The sequence below is a fragment of the Schistocerca nitens genome, chromosome 5 (genome assembly GCF_023898315.1).
Source record: "Schistocerca nitens isolate TAMUIC-IGC-003100 chromosome 5, iqSchNite1.1, whole genome shotgun sequence".
In the NCBI taxonomy this organism is placed as follows: domain Eukaryota; kingdom Metazoa; phylum Arthropoda; class Insecta; order Orthoptera; family Acrididae; genus Schistocerca; species Schistocerca nitens.
Genome location: NC_064618.1, coordinates 558,226,490 through 558,252,343, shown reverse-complemented (window position 1 = coordinate 558,252,343; position 25,854 = coordinate 558,226,490). Strand labels below are relative to the sequence as shown.

General features: G+C 42.2%; 1 protein-coding gene across 1 annotated transcript in view; it reads left to right on the top strand.

Annotated features, from left to right (window-relative positions):
• The first annotated feature begins 442 nt into the window (after nt 1–442).
• The window catches only part of LOC126260806 (U1 small nuclear ribonucleoprotein 70 kDa), an 83,420-nt gene continuing 58,008 nt past the window's right edge, over nt 443–25,854 (top strand). The window contains exons 1-3 of the mRNA XM_049958168.1: nt 443–748; nt 841–958; nt 16,577–16,641. Coding sequence (XP_049814125.1) covers nt 605–748; nt 841–958; nt 16,577–16,641 — 327 coding nt within the window. The 5' untranslated portion in view covers nt 443–604. The remainder of the gene's footprint in view (nt 749–840; nt 959–16,576; nt 16,642–25,854) is intronic.

Sequence of the window (25,854 nt, the reverse complement as noted above, 5' to 3'; positions counted from 1 at the left end):
TTTTTTGTAGGAATTTTAATCCAGTTTAATTTTACACTGACAAACATTTTCCCTAGAGGCCGCGGTCCTCGAGTAATTCGAGAAAAACCTTAAAGAGTTACATTTACACCCACACCCACCCCAACGCTCACACCACACCGGTCAGGATTTTTAGTATGTCGTTCAGATCATACCTTCCTGGTACTGTACAATAATTTGCAACTACGCTATTTTTTCTCCCTAATCCACCTCTTTTGGTCTTCGTTGATTAGACCACTAGGTGAGAGGTACGTGCACTTGGCAACAGATATTAATGACTATTAATAACAAAAATGCTGAAATCTGTTTGTAAAGTATCGCTTATTACACTGGAAAGAGATCAAGTAAGTAAATTTAAAGAAATGCTTTATATCTGTGGAAGTTATCTTTGCAATGATCGATTTCGGCGTCCTTCAGAGATCACTTAAGTGTTGGTATTCATGGATAGACGGCCATTTTCATGTTGGTGGTAGTTCAGAAGTGGTGTATGCGAATGTGATGTTAATTTGACAATTCTACCTCTGTCGGTGAAAAACCCGTGTTCATATTAATTTGTGGTATTGTTGAGTTCGTCACATACACAGCAATGACGCAGTATTTGCCACCAAATTTGTTAGCACTCTTTGCTCCTCGTGATCCCGTCCCATATTTACCACCCGTTGATAAATTGCCGCATGAGAAGAAAAACAGGGGATACATTGGCGTTGGAAATTTTTTGCAGTTTTTTGAGGTAAGGCAGTTACGCGTTCATGTATGTAGACAGTCCTGCAAGCACTTCGGTGTTGTATCTCTCATATTTGGTGATTTGAAAAAATTCCGCAGGATCCCAAAGACACCCCACCCCCTACGAGAGTGGAAACCAGAGAAGAGCGTTTGGAACGCCGGAGAAGAGAACGTGCTGAACAAGTTGCCTACAAATTAGAGCAAGAGATAGCTGTTTGTAAGTGAATACTTAAATTTGTAAATTTCATTGTGGACTTTAGGAGAGAGTATACTCAGTTTTTGTTCATGTGTAAACGTAGCCAGTAACAGATTTCTTTATTTACTTCATTCTCATGTTTTCCATAGGCATACCCCATGGTTTTGATTAGATTATTCATTCCATAGCCCCACAAACGAGGGTATCCTGGGAGTGGAACATGTCAGATAAACACATTCCAAAAATGTAATTAGAAAAACTTGTTTCATTAATTTTAATGCTCCTCAGTCAATAAACAGTAAAATTATGTACATGAATTAAAATTAAACTTCCACTATTTACAGACTTGAGACTAGATGTTTTCCTTACATCCATCATTCACGCAGTAGGTAGTTACTTGGCTGTTACAACAAAGTATTGTCAAAAATTAAAGTATAATAAGTTTTCATTAAAATGGTCTACTGCACTTGTTGAGAAATTCATGGATGGAATAGGAGTTGGCCACCGAAAATTCTTTTAAATTGTGCCTTGTCTGAAACTAAACTCTTATTTGTTACTGATAACTTATTGGAAATTGTGTTGCTGAATACTGGACTCCTTTTTGGGCAAGAGTAAGTGATGTTAAGTCTATATATATTGTTCTTATTCCTATCATTGATACTGTGCGCTAAACAGTTAGTTGGAAAAAGAGATGTATTATTTAAAACAAACTTAATTGAGGAATAAATATACTGAGAAGCTGTGGTTAGTATTCCCAATTCTTTGAATTGGTTTCGACATGATGTTCTTGGATTTAAACTACTAATTACTCTTATTGTACACTTCTGTACTCAAAATTGTTTCTTGAGTTACCCCAGAATAGGATACCATCTAATATAATGGAGTGGAAATAAGCAAAATATTGTCAGTTTTTTATATTTAGATCTCCTATATCTGACATTTTCATTGCAAAAACAGGCTTGTTTAGGCACTTCAGAAGCTCGTTAGTATGTCGCTCCCAACTAAATTTATTATGAAGTTGTAATCACAAGAATTTTACACTCTCAACTTCTCCCATTTCCATGTCCTCATATTTTATACACACACTAGAAGGAAATCTCTTGGAAGTTCTGAACTGCATACAGTGGGTCTTTTCAAAGTTTAATGACAGTGAGTTGGTTATGAACCACTTGATAGCTGCCCTTTCTAAATGTGTATTTGATTTACTGTTTATTGCAATGTTTGTATCATCTGCAAATAAGACAAACTTGACATCTGGTAATGTAACAGATGGCAGGTCATTAATTTACACAAGAAAAACTAGTGGGCCTAGTATATACTAGAACTTTGGGAACACCACATGTAATTTCTTCCCAGTCAGATGATGTCTGATTGCCTACTGCTGAAGTGATATGTAATGACACCCTTTGTTTTCTATTAGTAAGATACGACTGAAATCACTTTGCAGCACTACCAGTAATGTCGAAATATTTTAATTTAATTAAAAGAATGCTGTGATTCACAGTCAAAAGCCTTTGATAGGTCACAGAATATGCCAGTTGCCTCTAATTTGTTGTCTAATGAATGAAGGACATTTTCACTGTAAGTGTAAATAGCTTTCTCAATATCAGAACCCTTAAGAATCTCAAACTGTGACTTTGACAGTGTTATTTTCACTAAGGTGCTTAAGTAGACATTAGAACATAACCTTTTCAAAGATTTTTGAAAAAGCTGGCAAAAGTGAGATTGGTTGGTAATTTGTTGGCATTTGTTTGTCCCCCTTTCTTGTGGAGTGGTATAACTTCAGCATATTTAAGCCAGTCCGGGAATGTTCCTGTGACAAGTGATTGATTACACAAATAATTTAAGATGTGACTAAGCTCACATGAACACTCTTTTATTAACCCTGTTGATATGTTATCATAACCACTAGAATGCCTTGATTTCAAGGACTTTATGATGGATTCTATTTCTTTGGGCGCAGTAAGTGTCAATTCCATTTTACTGAGATTGCTTGTGTGCACTGGTCTCAGATATTCCACTGCATAATTTACTGAACCTGACAACCCCATGCTATCAGTAACAGAGACAAAATACTTGTTTAAATGGTTTGCAACACATGTTTGTTACCAGGGTTTCATTTATTTTTGGAGCTATTTGTTCCTCCTAATTTCTGGTCCTACCTGTCTGACTTAACTATATCCCATATTGTTTTTATTTTATTGCTGGATGTATTTTTCTTCTTCTCATAATGCAGGTGTTTGGATTTCTGGATAATTTTAAATATTTTGCAGTAACTTTTGCAATGAGCTATAATGCTAGTATCAAAGGTGTCCCTACATAAGATTGTTTCCTTTTTGTCTCACATGATATCTTTATCCCTTGTGTGATCCATGGCTTCTTGTTAGGCTTCTGCTTAATTTGAGTTACTGTCAGGGGAAAACAATTTTAAAATAAGTTGCTAACTTTATTAATGAATGTAAACATCCATCCAATTAATTTCTATGAGCAATCTCCTAAATTTCTCAGTTTTTGACTGTTTTATTGGCCTTCTGTACTCAGTTCTGGTAGATGTTTTACCCCGACAATTTTCAAATTTAATGTTAGGTGCTGCATGTCGTGGTCAGATAGCCCATTTACTACTGGTTTGTAATGTGACTTAGTTGCCTAGAATTGTCTATAGATATTATCAATGGCAGTCTTAGAACACTTGTATATCCTAGTTGGGAAATTTACAGTGGAAATTAAATTGAATGACAATGTAACTGATTTCACAACTGTTCACTGACGGTGTTTTTCAGGGCATCTATATTAAAATCACCAGCAACCATTAGTTCTTTGTTTTTTAATTTTGGGTGAGATGATAAATCTTAGACTGTTTATAAACAGGTTGAAATTTCATGAAGGTGCTCTGTATATGGCTACTATTATAAAGGACCTATTATGAAATTCTATCTCTGTTGCACATGCTTCTAAGTGCTGCTCTAAACAAAATTTATTAATATCAATATTCTTAAATTTAAAACTGTTTTTAACCAAGTCATTGAGTTACTAGTTTTTCTGGCTTCCGTTTTGTACATGGTAAGGAAGTGATAAAATATAATTTATGCAGACTTCATCAAGATCCAGAACTACTAAACTTTTAAACTATAGAAGTATCAGTATAGAATATATCAGTATAGTAGTATCAGTATGGTGTTAGTATCATTTAAATATGTTGGCCTACTTATACTATTTACTCCTTAGTAGTCTTCTTGATTTTTAGAAGTTGTTTTATTTTTACATTACGTCAGCATACTGATTATTCTTGGCTCCAAGGAATATGTTTTAGGGAAATACGGAAGCGTCCGATCCCGCCCGTCTGCTTTGACCCACGACGTCACAAATATGGCGGAAAAAAAAAAAACAAACACACACACTTTCCACAAGAAGCCTAATGACACTAACGGGACAAGCGCGGGAAATGGGGTGTTTTGGGTGGGGACAAACTAAATATAAACAAATTTAGACGCCTTGCGTAGCTACAACGTCTAAGTGAAGACAGCCATGCATGAATACCCACCCACCTCCCCAGGGGTCGTAACCCCTGCGACCCATAGAAGATAAAGATGCTTCAGTAGCTGATTAGTGTTTTTTGTCTTTAAAAAAAAAAAAATCTCACGGGATAGAACGAACAGATCAGAAAAGTAAATAAAATAAAACAGAACTGGAGACAGCCACACTCAAACCAAACTCCGCGCCGTCATGACGTCACACACGACAACACCCTTACGTCACGGGTCAAAGCCGACGCGTAGGATCGGACGCTTCTGTCGACCCTGTTTTAGAATTTTAAAGTTAATATTTGGTGTATGATTAGCCTGTCCTGCTGCGTGCATTTCAGAAAGTTGCTCGCTTTCCTGCCCACAGTGTTTCTGTTTCTCCTTGTTGTTAAAGTGTCTTCCAGAGATTAATGAACAAATTTTAAAAGTTTCAGCTCACATATATGTTTGCATTATTAAGCTTGTCCACTTTGTATTGTCTAATTCATACAGACATGTCCCACTGTTTTTGCCTATGCCCAACAGACTTTAGCTAATAAATTGGACAGTCTCTTTAGAGTAAGGCTTACATTGAGACATAAACCCAGTGTTTTAACTGTTGTGTTCATAAGTTGTCATCTAACACAACACAAGAATTTAAATATTATGACAAAATTTATAGTGAAACGGTAAATTGTATTTAATTTTCTTAACTTTATATTGTGATCCTATACCATATGTGACAAGTCATGTTTTTGGCCTGTATTGAAAACATTTTGGATTTCTTCCAAATGGTGCCAAAGATAAGTTTTCAGTAATTTGGTGTCCAGATTGGCCAGCAGTTTTTGTTGGTTCTTTACGACTTGTGTGGTATTGTATCCACCTGAAATGTTCATTCTGGTGACAATGATTTGTAGTGTAGTTCGAGGTAGGTTATGTTGAGAGAAGAAAATTCAGTTGTGAGTAAGCAGAGTCAGTTAATGTGATTGCTAAATAAACATTGTTGACCTGTAGCATAACCTAATGTTTATATTGGTGTCACATTGAAACACCATGTTGTAAAACCTAAAAGTAGAAAACATTAGACAAAGCCAAGTATTTTGATGTGTTTTGTATCGTCAGCTATGGTTGACCTATATAGGTCAACAGAAGTGTCAGATTCCAGTTTTTGTTTCAGTTGTTGGTGTTGTGATGTTGATAGATGCTGTTGCTGTTGAGCTAGGTCAGGGGAAGTGTCAGATTCCAATTTTTTTAGTAGTAAGTTTTTTGTGGTAATGACACTTCAGGTTAAGCTATATAGGTGAAGGGAAGTGACAGATTCCTGTGGATTTTGTGGGTGTAGTGGAATTTGATGATTATTTATTTATTTTTTGTGTGTTGTTTGGAATTGAGGTACGTGTGTCCCCACCCTAAAATCCCCAATTTCCCTCGCTTGTCCTGTTGATTGTGATTATATTTTTGGAGGGAGATGTTATTGTCGTATTTATATGTATTTTCGTGTTTGTTGCCGTGTTTATGTGGTGACGTCATAGATGCCATATTAGAGACGTTGAGAATGGTCATTTCTTGCCAAGACTTTCAGGGAGAAAGATTTCTGCTTTGTTAGCCTTTCCTTCTACCTTTCTATTTTCAAAGGTCTCTTATTATTTAACAGAATCCATTTTTCCTTGATGCTTGCTGTTTTTCTTCCGTGTTCTTTCAAAACTGAATTAACTTTGGCTGACCTCATCTAATCTCAAGTGGTAAAGAATACTGCTTTGGTCTCACCAGGTCCTCCATTTCCTAAATTTAAATAAGACCAATTACAGCACTGATAAACTCTAGGTTGATAATTAACTAAAAGTCAGAGAACTGATGATTTTGACTGATGTTTTACACACAATTCTGTATTAACACCATAAAAATAAAATAGCAAAAAAATTAAAAAAATAATGTTGAATTTAATGCACTTCAGACACTTCGAAAACCTTCCTCAAAGATAGCTATGTGCAAAGGATGTTGTGCTTTGTTGCATTACAGTTTAGGTAGGGAGGAGGAAAAGCCAACATGCCGCTATTGTGCATTTTTAAATTTTCAAATGTCAAAATCGTTGTCTCGATCTTAAAATTCTGATGAGTTTTCTAATAGACCAGCTGCATCTGCTGAAGTGAGAATCTTTTCATGAGTAGAAGTGTGCAGTTCTTCTTTCAGTCTGATGACAATATTACCAGAGCAGTAAATACTGTCTTTACCTAAACCAGTTGGCTGTTGTAGCTTGTAAGGCTCAACGCCACTGGCCACTTGCAGACACCACTTGACTATTCATTAAGCTTCAGATGTTTGACTTGCTGTTTAACATAAACTGTGTTAGCTGATCCTCAGAATTTTAAGAGGGGCAGCTTCAAGAGAGCTGTTAGGGTTATGACTTGCTCACATTGTCCAGTCCAATGTTTCTGTAACAGCAATAGAACCATTTGTTTTCATGTTCTATGCTTCCCCCATGAACCATGGACCTTGCCGTTGGTGGGGAGGCTTGCGTGCCTCAGCGATACAGATGGCCGTACCGTAGGTGCAACCACAACGGAGGGGTATCTGTTGAGAGGCCAGACAAACATGTGGTTCCTGAAGAGGGGCAGCAGCCTTTTCAGTAGTTGCAGGGGCAACAGTCTGGATGATTGACTGATCTGGCCTTGTAACATTAACCAAAACGGCCTTGCTGTGCTGGTACTGCGAACAGCTGAAAGCAAGGGGAAACTACAGCCGTAATTTTTCCCGAGGACATGCAGCTTTACTGTATGATTAAATGATGATGGCGTCCTCTTGGGTAAAATATTCCGGAGGTAAAATAGTCCCCCATTCGGATCTCCGGGCGGGGACTACTTCTTGAGGACGTCGTTATCAGGAGAAAGAACACTGGCATTCTACGGATTGGAGCGTGGAATGTCAGATCCCTTAATCGGGCAGGTAGGATAGAAAATTTAAAAAGGGAAATGGATAGGTTAAAGTTAGATATAGTGAGAATTAGTGAAGTTCGGTGGCAGGAGGAACAAGACTTTTGGTCAGGTGGTTACAGGGTTATAAATACAAAATCAAATAGGGGTAATGCAGGAGTAGGTTTAATAATGAATAAAAAAATAGGAGTGCGGGTTAGCTACTACAAACAGCATAGTGAACGCATTATTGTGGCCAAGATAGACACAAAGCCCATGCCTACTACAGTAGTACAAGTTTATATGCCAACTAGCTCTGCAGATGATGAAGAAATTGATTAAATGTATGACGAGATAAAAGAAATTATTCAGGTAGTGAAGGGAGACGAAAATTTAATAGTCGTGGGTGACTGGAATTCGTCAGTAGGAAAAGGGAGAGAAGGAAACATAGTAGGTGAATATGGATTGGGGGGAAGAAATGAAAGAGGAAGCCGCCTGGTAGAATTTTGCACAGAGCATAACTGAATCATAGCTAACACTTGGTTCAAGAATCATAAAAGAAGGTTGTATACCTGGAAGAATCCTGGAGATACTAATAGGTATCAGATAGATTATATAATGGTAAGACAGAGATTTAGGAACCAGGTTTTAAATTGTAAAACATTTCCAGGGGCAGATGTGGATTCTGACCACAATCTATTGGTTATGAACTGCAGATTGAAACTGAAGAAACTGCAAAAAGGTGGGAATTTAAGGAGATGGAACCTGGATAAACTGAAGGAACCAGAGGTTGTACAGAGTTTCAGGGAGAGCATAAGGGAACAATTGACAGGAATGGGGGAAAGAAATACAGTAGAAGAAGAATGGGTAGCTCTGAGGGATGAAGTAGTGAAGGCAGCAGAGGATCAAGTAGGTAAAAAGACGGGGGCTAATAGAAATCCTTGGGTAACAGAAGAAATATTGAATTTAATTGATGAAAGGAGAAAATATAAAAATGCAGTAAATGAAGCAGGCAAAAGGGAATACAAACGTCTCAAAAATGAGATCGACAGGAAGTGCAAAATGGCTAAGCAGGGATGGCTAGAGGACAAATGTAAGGATGTAGAGGCTTGTCTCACTAGGGGTAAGATAGATACTGCCTACAGGAAAATTAAAGAGACCTTTGGAGAGAAGAGAACCACTTGTATGAATATCAAGAGCCCAGATGGCAACCCAGTTCTAAGCAAAGAAGGGAAGGCAGAAAGGTGGAAGGAGTATATAGAGGGTTTATACAAGGGCGATGTACTTGAGGACAGTATTATGGAAATGGAAGAGAATGTAGATGAAGATGAAATGGGAGATAAGATACTGCGTGAAGAGTTTGACAGAGCACTGAAAGACCTGAGTCGAAACAAGGCCCCGGGAGTAGACAACATTCCATTAGAACTACTGATGGCCTTGGGAGAGCCAGTCATGACAAAACTCTACCATCTGGTGAGCAAGATGTATGAGACAGACGAAATACCCACAGACTTCAAGAAGAATATAATAATTCCAATCCCAAAGAAAGCAGGTGTTGACAGATGTGAAAATTACCGAAGTATCAGTTTAGTGAGTCACAGCTGCAAAATACTAACGCGAATTCTTTACAGACGAATGGAAAAACTGGTAGAAGCGGACCACGGGGAAGATCAGTTTGGATTCCGTAGAAATGTTGGAACACGTGAGGCAATACTAACCTTACGACTTATCTTAGAAGAAAGATTAAGAAAAGGCAAACCTATGTTTCTAGCATTTGTAGACTTAGAGAAAGCTTTTGACAACGTTAACTGGAATACTCTCTTTCAAATTCTGAAGGTGGCAGGGGTAAAATACAGGGAGCGAAAGGCTATTTACAATTTGTACAGAAACCAGATGGCGGTTATAAGAGTCGAGGGGCATGAAAGGGAAGCAGTGGTTGGGAAAGGAGTGAGACAGGGTTGTAGCCTCTCCCCGATGTTATTCAATCTGTATATTGAGCAAGCAGTAAAGGAAACAAAAGAAAAATTCGGAGTAGGTATTAAAATTCATGGAGAAGAAATAAAAACTTTGAGGTTCGCCGATGACATTGTAATTCTGTCAGAGACAGCAAAGGACTTGGAAGAGCAGTTGAACGGAATGGACGGTGTATTGAAGGGAGGATATAAGATGAACATCAACAAAAGCAAAATGAGGATAATGGAATGTAGTCGAAGTAAGTCGGGTGATGCTGAGGGAATTAGATTAGGAAATGAGACACTTAAAGTAGTAAAGGAGTTTTGCTATTTAGGGAGTAAAATAACTGATGATGGTCGAAGTAGAGAGGATATAAAATGTAGACTGGCAATGGCAAGGAAATCGTTTCTGAAGAAGAGAAATTTGTTAACATAGAGTGTAGATTTAAGTGTCAGGAAGTCGTTTCTGAAAGTATTTTTATGGAGTGTAGCCATGTATGGAAGTGAAACATGGACGATAACCAGTTTGGACAAGAAGAGAATAGAAGCTTTCGAAATGTGGTGCTACAGAAGAATGCTGAAGATAAGGTGGGTAGATCACGTAACTAATGAGGAGGTATTGAATAGGATTGGGGAGAGAGAAGTTTGTGGCACAACTTGACTAGAAGAAGGGATCGGTGGGTAGGACATGTTTTGAGGCATCAAGGGATCACAAATTTAGCATTGGAGGGCAGCGTGGAGGGTAAAAATCCTAGAGGGAGACCAAGAGATAAATACACTAAGCAGATTCAGAAGGATGTAGGTTGCAGTAGGTACTGGGAGATGAAGAAGCTTGCACAGGAGAGAGTAGCATGGAGAGCCGCATCAAACGAGTCTCAGGACTGAAGACCACAACAACAACAAACAATGTAACAAGTAACACAACTTTTGTCCAACTGAATCATGCTTGTTGAGCTTTTTCAGCTTATTTGCCAATTTTCTCCAGAGAAATTCAGACATTTTGCAACCATTTGCTGAAGTTACATCTCTGCAAATGACAACTTCAAGCATATCTGTTACCAAAGTGCACATAGGCATTTGCTCTCACCGTAACCTGTGTTCTCATGTTGTCTGTATAAATTATCATCCACAATTTGCTTTCATACATGGCTACATTTCGGGTAAGTACTTATAGAAGAAACTTCATTACACATTTATATTCCATTGTTACAAATTTCTCTTCCAGGCAAGCTTTCCTTGCTACTGCTAGTCTTATTTTGTTTCCCATTCTGATTGCCTCAGAATCACCCGACTGAAGTAAAGTACACTGTTACCTTTATTTTACTTTTATTTATGTTAACCAAAAACATCTTTGTAGGACATTTCAATTCAATGCAATTGACCCTCCAGGTTCTTTGACATCTGACAGACTAAATCATTGACAAACTGCAAGGTTGTTTCTTCTCCTAGAACTTTAATTTCCTTTCAACATTTCTCGTCAGTTTCCTTCATTGCCTGCTGAGTGTAAGGAAGAGAAGAACAATCGGACCATTTTACATCCTAAATGAACTGCAGGAAAAGTTGTCACCCTTGTGGCCACTCAACTAAAATAGACCCTCAGTCCAGTTGTTAAAATTGAATTGTGAAGGCATGTCTTATATCAAAGGGTGAGTGCATTGCATAAATTGCTGAGGAGGAGTGCACTGACATCATCTGCCTTCAGGAGCTTCATATAAAAAATGCCAAAGAGCTGAATAACAGGGCAAGAATTGCGGTTTGCAAGATAGCAAACTATGCCTTGTTAGCGCACATGGTTTGGCAAGCTACATAAAAGATTCTCACTGAATGTCGTGCAGAGCCTGTGGTTTGCACTGAATATGTCCTGGAAATCTTAACTCTCAACTCCAAAATATAAACATCATTTAGTTACACAAGATGGCCTGATAACATCACCACCTCTGTGCCTCACTCTGCTGTATACATAGATGACTTCAACAGCCACCATACTGCCTCGGGATACGCATCGAACAGTGATGGTGAGACATTGGTGGAATGGGTGAAAGCTAACAACCTGTACCTACTATATGATGCCAAAGGCAGCAAAACTTTCTACTTGGACCTCTTGTTTCGTCATTAGAGACCAGTTTGACAGCACAATACCCTTTTGCCATAAAGCATTAAACAGTGTCCCTAAGAGTCAGAAGAAGCATGCCTGCCTCACAATAGGCCTTAAAGTGCCAGTCATTAAAACGACTAAACTAAAATGATGGAATTTTAGAAAAATAGATTTGGACATCTTCTGTAAAGAGGTCAAATTGAACATTCAAAATGTTCCTTGTACTGTAGGAAACACATTTGTAGCCATCCTGAAGGAAGCAGCCGAGAAGAATATAGCTCGGGGTTTTCATAATGATTATGTGCAGAGTTGGGTGAGGTATACAGAAGTATTGCTAGGGAGAGAAGAAGAAACTGGAGATCATGGACTGGAAACCATATAATAGAATTATTAAATTTTTAATTTTAACCAACATCCTCAGTTGCAATGTTTACCTAGGTTTGTCGGGATAACCAAACCAGCTTCAGAATAAAAGTAACTACCATTTGTCCATAGTGGACATCGTCAAGCTAAAATTATAAATCCATAAATTATCGTCCGGCTGTAAAAACTTATCTGAAACTGCCTCAGCCCCACTTCGCGACCACGATGCAGCAGCCACGAGTGCTGTACTGAGTTTTTCCTTAGTGCATGTGTTCGGACTAAGTCTATTTCATACCCAGATATGTACAGTTTAATTGTCTTGAGTGCATTCTGTATAACTGTTTATTTTAATTATCATATGTCTTCTGTAATATCTATGTATTTAACATGTCTCTGCTTGGTGCTACTCGTTATGTAATGTGTGTATTGTAATTTTTTTCTCGTGTGAAATATATGTTTAGAACTGCAAACTGACTTCTGTTCTGTTAGTAGATAATCACTTGCCACCTGTACTTTGTGATTTCAGCACTGATAATTTCAGAGAGAGAGAGAGAGAGAGAGAGAGAGAGAGAGAGAGAGAGAGAGAGAGAGTGTATTTAGAAAAGTATTTTTCTAAATCTGCAAATGCTTATAAGGGCTCAGTACTACCTTGCATGTTCCTCTATTTCTGCAGAACCCTAGCTCACCTTCTTAGAGGTCTGCTTCTGCAGTATGTCATTTCTTCTATTAATAATGTCAGTGTTGCCACAAGTTCTGGAAATCAGGGAAATTTGAAAAAAATCTTGTTTGTCTCAGTAGAGGAAATGATTTGTTTACTGAGATTTCACACATTGTTGCTGGCTGGGCACAGCTGAGTATGTGCACTGCTTCCCTATGCCCTCATTATTACTGCTTCTCGCCTTCCTACCATTCCCCTCAGCTTACAGTCAGTGTTGTCACCACTTCTTGTCACTAGCCAAGCAGCTGCCAACGAGAGGCAGAAAGGTGAGAGGAGTGGTCTGAATCTGATTCTTAGACTATTGACACAACAGCCAGAGACAGCAGTCATGTGAGCTCGAGTTGTCTGAGTGATTGTGTGAAAGTGTGTGTGCACTCTCGTTTTCTGACAAATGCTATGGCTGAAAATTTGTGAGAGTGTGATTCTTTTCTATGTGCCTGTCTGCGGCTCAGTGATCATCTTCGTGGTGAGTTGCTACCTATCCTCATTAGTATTGATTCTCAGAATATTGTGCAAGATATCTGTTGCTGGGATTGATCACTGTGGTTTCATTTAACCATTGTGGTGTCTAACATGAATGGCTGGCCACTCAAGTGGACATCCATGATGGGTCAAAACTGCAGGCCATTTCTGTGGATATCTTTAACGAATTGGGCCTGCCGATCTGAAGCCCATCATTTCCCACAAATGTGCAGGCCCTAACTGTGGGATCTAGTGTCACCGATCTGCCCGCTGGCCGAGCCTGTGTGTGGCGTAATGTGGCAGATTTTCGTCAAGGACCCAGCACTGCAATACCCCTAAGTAGGCCAGAGGCCACAGGCAGTGGATTTCAGGAATTAAGACTGTCTCATCCCAAGTACATTGTAGAGCGCAGCATTTTATACACATTTTCTTTATTCTAGTAAATTTTTGCACTTCGAAAGTAGTCCATACATTAGAAAGTAGGGCGATAAGAAGAAAATTGTGGCATTCACTGGTGCTTTGTATGGTATGTACACACTTTTCTTGCAAGGAAAATCACAATACCTGTAAAATGAAATGACGATTTGACACTGATGGCCAGGAGGCCCCATCCAGGGAATTTCGGCCACTGGGTTGCAAGTCTTCGTTATGTGGTGCCACATGGGCAACTTGTGTGTCAGTGATCATGAAATAACACAACACCCAGTCCACAAGTGGAGAAAATCTCCATCTCGGCCAGGAATCAAACCTGGGCCTGCTGCATCATAGGCAAATATGTTACCACACAGCTATGCAGGCGGACACCAATACCTCTAAAATAAGACGTTATACTGTGGATAACAACTGACAATAACGAATGTAGTAGAACCAACATTTTATTTTTGGTTGCCTATAGTGCTGGTTTACGCAACTTTTCCCTGCCTTATACTCTTCAAGAGGCCTACTTTTGTCTGAGATTATTTTCAAAGTCAGTGAAAGTATTTAAATCTGTCTCGCGACTCCAAGAAAGTGTGTATTTTAGTCATAAAGTGTATTTTGTTTTATTGAAATAAAATAACATCAGTGGTCTTAATGATACACACATACCATTTGGCTTGCTTTCTCCATCTAAATACAATTTTTTACAAAAGATTTTGATGTTAGTACTTAAGCTTTTTGTTCACTCATTGTGAAATACAAAAGTCACTACTTTTTGTTAACTTACGTCTTTACTCACTCTTGATATCTCTGAATTTTACCGGGAAAATGTTAACACTTGTCTGGAAATCAGGGAAATATCAGTGATTTCACTTGGGGAAACTTGGAGCAACCCTGAATGAATTTGTTAGTACTTCACAATCAATAATAATTAAACTTCTGGTTTAGTGGTATTTACAAGTGCCAACACATTCCTTATTTGGAATTGGGTTTATATATCTCGTGACCCAAATTGTTCTTCCCTGTGGTTGGCGTAGTTATTCTACTCTGTGATAATTCCTGATGTTATAGGAACACAAAAATTACAAAACTTGCAGGCTTTATAAACAAGCTGTTAGGTTAAAATTTCACAATTAGATCTTCCTAAGCCAAGTACATGCAGAGATGAAGCTACTTAAAATTTCAGAAAAATCGCCAGAATTTATTACAGAGGTGTATTGCCACTTAAAATAAAAAGTTACCCAAATGAAGTAAAACATACAGAATGTTCACACGGTAAGCTGTTAATAAAGCCTGACATTATCAGGAATGTAGAAAGCGTTCTTCAATAACTAAAAAAATACCAGAATCTTTTAATGGCTAGGTCCCATTCAAGTAAGGCAACTAAAATACTACTAGTAGGTAGATTTGCTTGTAAGTGACAGCCATCTTCAGATTGTACACATATTAATTGAAAGGCAGTTTGAACATAAATTGAATGTACCAGTGATTATGCAGTGACATGCCTTTTTTTAATTCAAGTTGCTTTCTACACAAATGCCTCACTATATGACTACCATTACTCTTACATCTTGTTTGTTTTCCAACTAGCTTTAATATGTACATGATCTGAAGATGGTTGTTACTTACAATCAGTTCTAGCCAGTCATAATATTTTAATTGTCTTACGTAAATGCCATTTAGGCATTAAGATTTATAAAAAAAGTAATTTTCATGAAGTGAACTGAGTTTTATGAAGTGAACTGAGATTTTCACTTTCACTGCAATAATTATTCGCTGATTCTCAACCTTTCAAAGACAGCAAAGAAATTGTCACTGTGACATTTTGTTATATCATCTCTTAAAAGGCTCCCATAGGGTCCTTCAAAAAACATAATGGCTTTGATGTATTCCAGATTACAGACTTGTTTTAAAAACACATTAAAAGAAATATCTAAACATATTCACCTCCATTCTCTTTTGAAACGTGGAAAATGCCTGGCATTTGACCTCCTCTGCTGTACTGGCAAGCAAGAACTCTGAAATTCACTATGACTGCCCAAAAAGACTCATTAACTCTTGGCTGCTTTCTTATTTATTGATGCACACCAGTGATTTGAGGTAACCTTAAAGAAAAATCACAGGAGGTGGCCATCTTTTAGAAAAAGAGTGCCAGTGATGCTGTCCACACAAATCCACACGCAACTGACGCTTACTGTGGCTGCATTCATTTCCCTATCTTGAACCACACCAGGATTTTGGCTCCCAGAGCCAGTAGTTCTGTTTATTCTCAATTCTTCTATGTTTATTCTTAATTCTTCTAAATGGAAATGCACATTGTTACTAAAGGTGATAACGCTTCTCGTAGAGCTCTTATCAGGAACCTGTCAACACATTGTTGTCTTCTCATAACTAGCATCTTTCAGCTGCTGTGTTAACTGTATTCTGTGCGAATGGTAATGGAGATCATACTATGTGAGAATTTGCCGTATTGAAGCATATTCTGTGCCCAGTTCTTGAGAACAGCAAAGAGCAGACTTCACTGGATTGACAACCACACTGTCATCAATTGCTGCAGTGTTCACACAGATCTGTGAGAATAAGGGCACCCAGAACTCATTACATTTCACTGTTGGGCCCATAATATTGAATTTCACAATAAGTCTTTGGCCTGTTGATTCATTTGGTGCTTCATTGTGTTCTAGAATAACACAAAAACTCTCACAGTTCTGCAATAACTTTCTTCGTTCTAATAGTGTTCTCAATATTAGCTCATCCTATGCAGTAGTAAACTGATCCATGGCTTGACACTATGGAGAAAGTCGGAAATTTGTGGAAATCGAAATTGATCACAACAGTGTGGTCAACTAATAAACAGAAATATAGTATACAGTTCAAAACTGATGCTACTTGTTTGGAACCTTTACTTGCAAAGTATTAAAACCCTTGGGCTAGAAATTTGTAAATCTTCCTGCATTTGCATAACAAACATGCATGTTCAACCAGAAATGTCTACCAGATACCTTCGCTAAAACTACTCTGTGCAAATTGTATGTGTAGTCAACAAATTTTATTTGATGTGATTAAATTACTGGATTTTGTTATTTTTTAATGTCAGATGTGATCAGTTACAAAAAAGTGTGTGTGTGTGTGTGTGTGTGTGTGTGTGTGTGTGTGTGTGTGTGTGTGTGTGATGTAGTTAAGAAACAATTATTTTCATAACTCATTTGTGCAATTTTTTCAGGGGATCCTCACAGTATTGCTACTGCAACAGGTGATCCATTCAAGACACTATTTGTTGCAAGAATTGTAAGTACACATTTCATCAGCGTTTTCATTCAGTTTGTGAAAATAAACCTCGTAGATTTGTATTTGTCACTGTTTCCCATTTCCTGATACTTGCCTCCAAAATTTCATAGTGCTCAAATTGCATCAACGTGTTCTGGAAGAGTTTCACCATGCTTAGATTTTGTGTGTGGATGATTTTGAACAGTTCATGAGAATGCATTTTTTATGTTACCCAACTGTCAGCATGTGGGGAAACTTTTTGTTATTGAAGTTAGGTGAACACATTACGTAATGAACAAAAAGAATATGTTACTTTTTTGTCTACTCCAGACCAGAACTCTGGCAGAGTTCAACAAGAGATAATTTTGGTTAAATATGACAAGTGGTTTCTTTACCAGAAATAGATCTCTAGGCTTGTAATAAACCACCTGTTAATTTTTCTTGTCTGCCTGCTTATTTCTAACACAGCAAAATAAATTATTTGTGCTGTGAGAAACCATCGACATCTGAAAATGTCTGTGGCAGAGCTCTCTGGTGTACACGCAAGTCTTCTCCTACACCAGTTTGAAAAACCTGGATCTGCTAAATAGCACAAAAATGTTTGTTTTCATTTCGTTTGAAATGTCACTCCCTTCTTCACAATGGGTGAGGAAGTAAGTTTGCCAGTCAAATAATGTTTTATTGTTCAACCTGTAGATATGCCTTCAGTTTCTCTCTTCTGCGTTTCTTTGGGGCTACATATCTTTTTTGCCTTCCAAGCAACATAAGTTTTTCAATTTTTTACCGAGAAAATAAAACATTGCCTCAAAATAATTTATTCAGCTCAAAGTAAGCTACAGAACTCACTTCAAAAACTGGAGAATATTATCAACTCAAGATAAACATGTCTAGTTTCACTCATATGAAAACTGAGAATGTTTTTCGCATTGAGTAACATTCTCAGGTGAAGTATAATCTCTGGCTTGTTTTCTTGGGAACGTCCTCGAAGATTCTGAGAATAAATTACATTCTCTGTTTTATTCATACAAGCCAGTGGTTGCAGTTTATTAGTTTTGTGAACAGTCATCCCATGCATATGTGCTAGTTCATGTGCGTTGTCACCTTGCTTACTTGTTTATCACAACTTAATGCTTTTATGCTATAATAGTCTTTTTTGATATCATTATGTATATTGTAGCTTCTTTTCCATTGTATTCATTAAACGATTGTTTTGACAGACAACAGCTATGTGGTTTTATTTTTTATATTTTTTACAGTGACGGGGTAACGCGTAATCCCCCCCCCCTCCCCCCCGGGTAGACAGGTAGGACACATACGTACCCCCTGGTAACGGCCAGGCCCAGGGAGGGTGATTACCCGAGCTGATACCTTCCGAAAGTGCCGATTGGACCCTCCGTCCGTTTCTTAGGAGGTGTGACCTGAGGTGTGAACAATCACCTAAGGCGGGAGTGCCCTCAGAGAGGGCCCCCACAAGGAAGGAGCGCGCCATCGGAGACGCCGGTAATCATGGGGGATACTTTCGCAATGGTTTCCTCACCATCTACTCTATCTGCTCACAAGCGTAAGTTCAATGAGTCTCGGCCACAGTCAGTTCTTCCATCGTTGCCACAGTTCCTTGTTGTTTCTCAGTCGGACGAAGGTCACGACTTCTCCACGCTCAACCCTTTCATTATTCAGAAAGGAGTCGACGCAATTGCAGGTCCTGTAAAGTCTTGTTCCAGATTATGAAATGGCACCTTGTTGTTAGAAACAGTCAGTGCCCTCCAGGCACAAAAATTGCTGCATACTTCATTGCTACACACCTTCCCTGTACGGGTGGAAGCGCACCTCACTTCTAATTCCTCACGTGTGGTCGTTTATACACGCTCCCTCGACGGATTGTCCGACGAGGAAATTCAAAACTACCTGTCTGACCAGGGCGTCAAGGCTGTTAGTCATGAAAAGGGTTGACAAGAACATTGTTCCAACCCGTACTGTCTTCTTGATATTTGACGAAGTTCAACTCCCATCGAACATAAAAGATGGCTATGAGAATTTCCGTTTGCCCTTACATCCCAAACCCTATGCGTTGCTATCGGTGTCAGCGGTTCAATCATACTAGCCAGTCCTGCTCCAATCCATCCAAATGTTACGTGTGGCAAGGATGCCCATGAGGGTGCTTGTCCACCTCCATGCCCTCGTTGCATCAACTGTATGGGTGACCACACTGCTTCCTCTCGAGATTGCCCCATTTTTAAAGACAAACGGCTCATTCAGGAAATCAGAGTGAAGGAAAAGATGTCGACCTTTGCTGCTCGAAAGTTATTCGCCAGTTGAAAGCCCACCGTGCCTCAGAAAGGAAAATACAGCGCTGTCCTTGCATCTCATCGGCCAACAAAGGAGGCGGCCACGCAGACTTGCGACCTCACCTTTAGTACCACGGTCGTCAGATCGGCCAGCGCAAAGATCGCCCGTTCAACCTCACCACTTTCGCCTGCCCACTCTATGGCTCACCCTTCGTCGGGTTCTGCTAAATCTCGAGCCCAAAAGTCAGACGCCAAGTCTTCGAAAAAAGAGCATACTCGTGAAGAGTTTTTACGTACGGCAACTTCCCAACCATCGGTTCCTCCTTCATCTAAACAACATACTTCCAAGAAGGCTACAAAGAAACCCAGTTCCTCTCCTTCTCCGCCAAGGCGTGTCCCATCTACAGCACCACCTGGCGGAAGTCGCCCTCGGCCGTCTTCTGTGTCGCCGAGGCGCACTGCTGGCGGCCGATCAACCGGCAGGTCGCTGGTGGCAGGAGCTGCTCCTGACCAACCTATGGATCAGGATCTTCTGCCTTCGGCTGAATGCCATTCCATGCTGTCGGTCGCAAGCTCAGAGCAGTCGTTGAGTTGACAGCGACCTTGGTCACATTCCTCCATTTTCTGTTCACCCTATGTCCGTTATCCACTGGAATATCCGCGGTATTCGCGCTAATCGGGATGAATTGTCGATCCTCTTACAATCCTACTCGCCGGTCATCTTCTGTCTTCAGGAAACAAAGCTGCGTCCCCACGACCGCTTTGTTCTCCCTCATTTTCAGTCCGTCCGATATGATCTCCCCTCTGTTGAAGGCACTCCAGCACATGGAGGACTCATGATTCTTCTCCATGAAACTCTCCATTATCACCCAATCCATTTAAACACCTCCTTCCAAGCTGTCGCCGTCCGTCTTTCCCTTTCCGGATACACGTTCTCTCTTTGTACTGTATACATTCCATCGTCCACACCAATGGCACGAGCTGATCTCCTTCATCTTCTTGGTCAGCTTCCACCCCCCTATTTGCTGGTTGGGGACTTCAATGCCCACCACCCGCTTTGGGGATCTCCACATCCTTGTCCACGTGGCTCACTATTGCTAGACGTCTTCCACCAAGCAGATCTAGTTTGCCTCAACACTGGGGTCCCTACATTTTTGTCTGCCTCCACGACAAATTTATCTCATTTGGACCTCGCGGTCGGTACTGTTCCGCTAGTTCGGCGCTTCGACTGGTTCGCCCTTGATGATACACACTCGAGTGACCACTTTCCATGTGTCCTTAGACTGCAGCCTCAACAGCCATATATGCGCCCGCGACGCTGGAAGTTTGCCCAAGCCGATTGGATACTTTTTTCGTCTCTAGCGACATTCGATGACCGTCACTTTCCCAGCGTCGACGATGAGGTCACACATATTACCGACGTTATTCTTACAGCTGCGGAACATTCAATACCACGCACCTCCGAATTGCCCCGGCGCCCCCCAGTTCCTTGGTGGAACGAGGCATGCCGTGATGCACTACGTGAGCGGCGACGTACTCTCCGCGTTTTCCGCCACCATCCTACTTTGGCCAACTGTATCCGCTATAAGCAGCTCCGAGCGCGATGCCGTCGTGTCATCCGCGATAGCAAGAAGGCAAGCTGGAAATTCTTTATTAGCTCATTTAACACCTTCACTCCCTCCTCGGAAGTTTGGAGTCGGCTTGGACGGTTCTCAGGCGCGCCTAGTTTCTCCCCGGTCTCTGGGCTCACTGTCGCGCATGACACATTAGTGGACCCCGTCGCAATTTCTTACTTGTTGGGTCAGCACTTTGCCGAGATTTCGAGCTCTTCAAATTACCCGCCAGCGTTTCTCCCGAAGAAACGTGCAGCGGAAGTGCGACATCTTGCTTTCTCCTCTCAAAATCGCGAAAGCTACAATACTGTTTTCTCCTTGCGGGAACTCCAACATGCACTCTCTTCTTCTCGCTCCTCCGCCCCAGGACCGGATGGTATCCACGTCCAAATGTTGCTGCATTTATCAACCCATAGTCTGCGTTACCTCCATCGCCTTTATAATCGAATTTGGACCGACAGTACTTTTCCCAGGCGATGGCGGAAAGCTATCGTCGTTCCTGTTCCGAAACCTGGAAAGGACAAACATCTCCCCTCTAGCTATCGCCCCATTTCTCTCACGAGTAGTGTCTGTAAGGTTTTGGAGCGTATGATGAATTACCGTTTAGCGTGGTGGCTGGAATCCCGCAGTCTTTTAACACCTGCCCAATGCGGATTCGGAAAGCATCGTTCTGCAGTTGACCATCTTGTTGCTCTCTCCACTTATATCATGAACAATTTTCTCCGGAAACGCCAAACGGTTGCAATATTTTTTGATCTGGAGAGAGCATACGATACCTGTTGGAGGACAGGCATCCTCCGCACACTGTTCTCTTGGGGCTTTCGAGGCCGGCTGCCCCTTTTTCTTCGCGAATTTATGGCAGAGCGCACATTTAGGGTGCGGGTGAACACTACTCTCTCCCGCACTTTCTCCCAAGAAAACGGGGTACCCCAGGGCTCCGTGCTGAGTGTTGTACTGTTTGCCATCGCTATAAATCCAATTATGGATTGTCTCCTTCCCGATGTCTCGGGCTCCCTCTTTGTGGATGATTTTGCGATCTTCTACAGCTCTCAACGGACCAGCCTTCTTGAACGACGTCTTCAAGGATGTCTCGATCGCCTCCACTCTTGGAGCATCGAAACAGGCTTCCGTTTCTCTCCCAGTAAGACCGTTTGTGTTAATTTTTGGCGACGTAAGGAGTTTCTTCCGCCCTCCTTACATCTAGGACCTGTCAACCTTCCGTTTTCAGACGTCGCTAAATTCTTGGGTCTTATGTTTGACAGAAAACTGTGCTGGTCCTCCCACGTTTCCTATCTTTCGGCTCGCTGTCTGCGATCGCTTAACACCCTCCGTGTCCTGAATGGTACCTCCTGGGGAGCGGACCGAGTGGTCCTTCTCCGCCTCTATCGCGCCTTAGTGCGCTCGAAATTGGATTATGGAAGCATAGTCTACTCCTCTGCTCGGCCGTCTATTCTTCGGCGTCTCGACTCTATCCACCACCGTGGATTACGTTTAGTGTCTGGAGCTTTTTACACTAGCCCTGTGGAAAGCCTTTATGCTGAGACTGCTGAACCTCCGCTGTCCAATCGGCGAGCGGTCCTTCTGAGCCGTTATGCTAGCCATCTGTCTTCCATGCCTGCTAATCCAGCCCATGCCCTTTTTTTCGACGCCTCATTTGATGTAGGGTATGCTGGCCGCTCCTCCTCTCTACTACCCCCGGGAGTCCGCTTCCGTCAACTGCTCCATTCTCTTTCCTTCCGCTTTCCTAAAACCTTCTTGACAACTTGGGGTACAGCACCGCCTTGGCTCCGTCCCCGGATCTGCCTGCTCCGTGACCTTTGTCGATTTCCCAAGGATGGTACCCCTACACTTGTTTATCGTCGGGCATTTGCTGCTCTATGTGCACAACTGACGGACGCCACATTTATTTACACCGACGGCTCGAAAACATTGTTAGGTGTAGGGAGTGCCTATATTGTTGGCGACTCCCCAAATCAATTTCGGCTTCCCGACCAGTGTTCGGTGTATACTGCGGAGCTTTACGCTGTTCTCCAGGCTGTCCACTACATCCGCCGCCATCGGCGGATACAGTACGTTATCTGCTCCGATTCTCTCAGCTCTCTCCTCAGTCTCCAAGCGCTTTACCCTGTGCACCCTCTGGTCCACCGGATTCAGGACTGTCTGCGCTTGCTCCATCTGGGGGGCGTCTCGGTGGCGTTCCTCTGGTTCCCGGGACACGCTGGTATCTGTGGGAATGAGGCGGCCGATATAGCGGCCAAGGCTGCAGTCTCTCTTCCTCGGCCAGCTCTTCAGTCGCTTCCCTTCACCGATGTACGGAGCGGTTTATGTCGCAAAGTTGCTCATTTATGGCATGCGCATTGGTCAACACTTCCCAATAATAAATTGCGGGAAGTGAAAGCTCTTCCTTGCGCTTGGACTACTTCCTCCCGAACGCGTCGTCGGGAGGAGGTAATTCTAACTCGACTCCGGATAGGGCACTGTCTTTTTAGCCATTGACATCTTTTAAGCGGCGATCCTCCCCCACTCTGTCCCCACTGCTCTCAGCTGTGGACGGTAAGACACCTTTTAATTGAATGCCCCTATTTTATTCCGTTACGCGCCCGTCTACAGCTATCGCCTGATCTATCGTCGATTTTAGCAGATGACACGCGCTCAGCCGACCGCGTTCTCCAGTTTATTAGTGCTAGTGAAATGACGTCAGTTATTTGAAGCTTTTTTTGGGGACAACCACCCCCTTTCTGTAGTGGATTTTTAAGCCTTACTTCTGCTTTTGGTTTCTCCAATTTTATGACTTTGTTCCCATTGCTGCTGATTTTCAGTTTCAGTTTTTTTTACTGTTTCCTAAGTCACAGGCTGGGCGCTAATGACCATAGCAGTTTTGCGCCCAAAAAAAAAAAAAAAAAAAAATAGAGAGAGAGAGAGAGAGAGAGAGAGAGAGAGAGAGAGAGAGAGAGAGCCTACTCGAAGATTTTTTACGTACCCCAACATCTCAACCATCAGTTCCTCCTTCATCTCAACGTTCTGTTTCCAAACAGGCTAATAAGAAACCCATTCCTCTCCTTCTCCGCCACGGCGTGTCTCATCTACAGCACCGCCTGGCGGTAACCGCCCTCAGCCATCTTCTGTGTCGCCGAGGCACACTGCTGGCGGCCGATCAACCGGCCGGGTGCTGGCGGCAGGAGCTGCTCCCAAACAACCTATGGATCAGGATCTTCTGCCTTCGGCTGAATGCAGTTCAACGCTGTTGATCGCAAGCTCTGAGTATTCGTTGAGTTGAGGGCAACCTTGGTCACGTTCTTCCATTTTCTGTCCACCCTGTGTCCATTATCCATTGGAATATCCGCAGCATTTGAGCCAATCGGGATGATTTGTCAATCCTCTTACGATCCTACTTGCTGGTTATCTTCTGTCTTCAGGAAAAGGTGCGTCCCCACGACCGCTTTGTTTTCCCCCATTTTCAGTCAGTCTAATTTGATCTCCCCTCTGTTGAAGGCACTCCAGCACATGGAGGACTCACGATTCTTCTCTATGATACTCTCCATTATCACCCAATCCCCTTAAACACTTCCTTCCAAGCTGTCGCTGTCCGTCTTTCCCTTTCTGGATATACCTTTTCTCTTTGTACTGTATACATTCCATCATCCACACCAGTGGCACGAGCTGATCTCCTTCATCTTCTTTGTCAGCTTCCACCCCCCTATTTGTTGGTTGGGGACTTCAATGCCCACTACCCGCTTTGGGGATCTCCACATCCTTGTCCACGTGGTTCACTATTGCTAGAAGTCTTCCACCAAGCGGATCTAGTTTGCCTCAACACTGGGGTCCCTACATTTTGTCTGCCTCCACGACAAATTTCTCTCATTTGGACCTTTCGGTCGGTATTGTTCCGCTAGCTCGGCACTTCGAATGGTTCGCCCTTGATGATACACACTCGAGTGACCACTTTCCTTGTGTCCTTAGACTGCAGCCTCAACTGCCATATATGCGCCCGTGATGCTGGAAGTTTGCCCAAGCCGATTGGACACTTTTTTCGTCTCTAGCGACATTCGATGATAGTCACTTTTTTAGCGTCGACAATGTCACACGTATTACAGACGTTATTCTTACAGCTGCAGAACGTTCAATACCACGTACCTCTGACTTGCCCCGACGCCCCCCCCCCCCCCTCCACCCCTCCCGGTTTCCTTGGTGGAACGAGGCAGGCGGCGACGTGCTCTTCGCATTTTCAGACACCATCCTACTTTGGCCATAAGCAGTTCAGAGCGCGATACCGTCGCGTCATCCACGATAGCAAGAAGGCAAGCTGGGACTTCTTTAATAGATCCTTTAACACCTTCACTCCCTCCTTAGAAGTTTGGAGTCTGATTCGGCAGTTATCTGGAACACACAGTTTCTTCCCGGTCTCTGGGCTCACTGTCGTGCATGATAAATTAGTGGACCCCGTCGCAATTTCTAACTCGTTGGGCCAACACTTTGCTGAAATTTAGAGCTCTTCAAATTACCCGCCAGCGTTTCTCCCGAACAGCGCTGCCCCCCCCCTGCGGGTTCGGGGGTTAGAATAGGCCCGCGGCATTCCTGCCTGTCGTAAGAGGCGACTAAAAGGAATTTCAACCGTTTCGGCCTTCCATGTGATGGCCACCCTTGGGGTTTGACCTCCATTTTTCAAAATTCTACAGAAGTACGAGCCTTTTGAGGAAGGACGCCTTACGTGGTGTACCACTGGTCCTCAGTGCACTAAGACCTTGGCACTCAGCATTGTACCGGCATTGTAACCATACCCATTATTCCTCAAATTGGGCCTAAACGCCTGATAGGTTGTACACGTTACGCCCATAGTGCGTCCCCATCTGCACCTACGATCATGATGGACTTTCCATGGCACCAGAAATCCAGCACGGTAGCCAGCCCGTTGTGGTGGGGTCGTCATGTACCCTCTAGGTTGTAGCCCCCTGACCACACAGAGATCATACTGCCGATACCTGAGCTGCACCCTCCCAACGTCGGCCAAGGAGTAGATGCCCGTCTCCTTGGGGCATCAGGACTCCCGGCAACGGTCATCCTGCCAGGTGGCCCTTGCTGAGGCTGGGTGGCGCCCGTGGGGAGAGCCCCTGGTCGGAGTGGGTGGTATCGGGGCGGACGTATCGCAGATGAAACGTCAACACGTATCAGGTCGCTCTGCGGCCGAGTCTTTCAAAAGGAAAGGTACTGTTTCTAGTTCTGGTTCTCCTGCCCTTTCCCTCTTGGCCACTCCCTGGGAGGAGGGACAGGCCCGCCGGCTTGGGGCGAAGTACTTCCCCCGCTATTTGGTCTGTTCTCGAACCGATGGGGGGACGTTC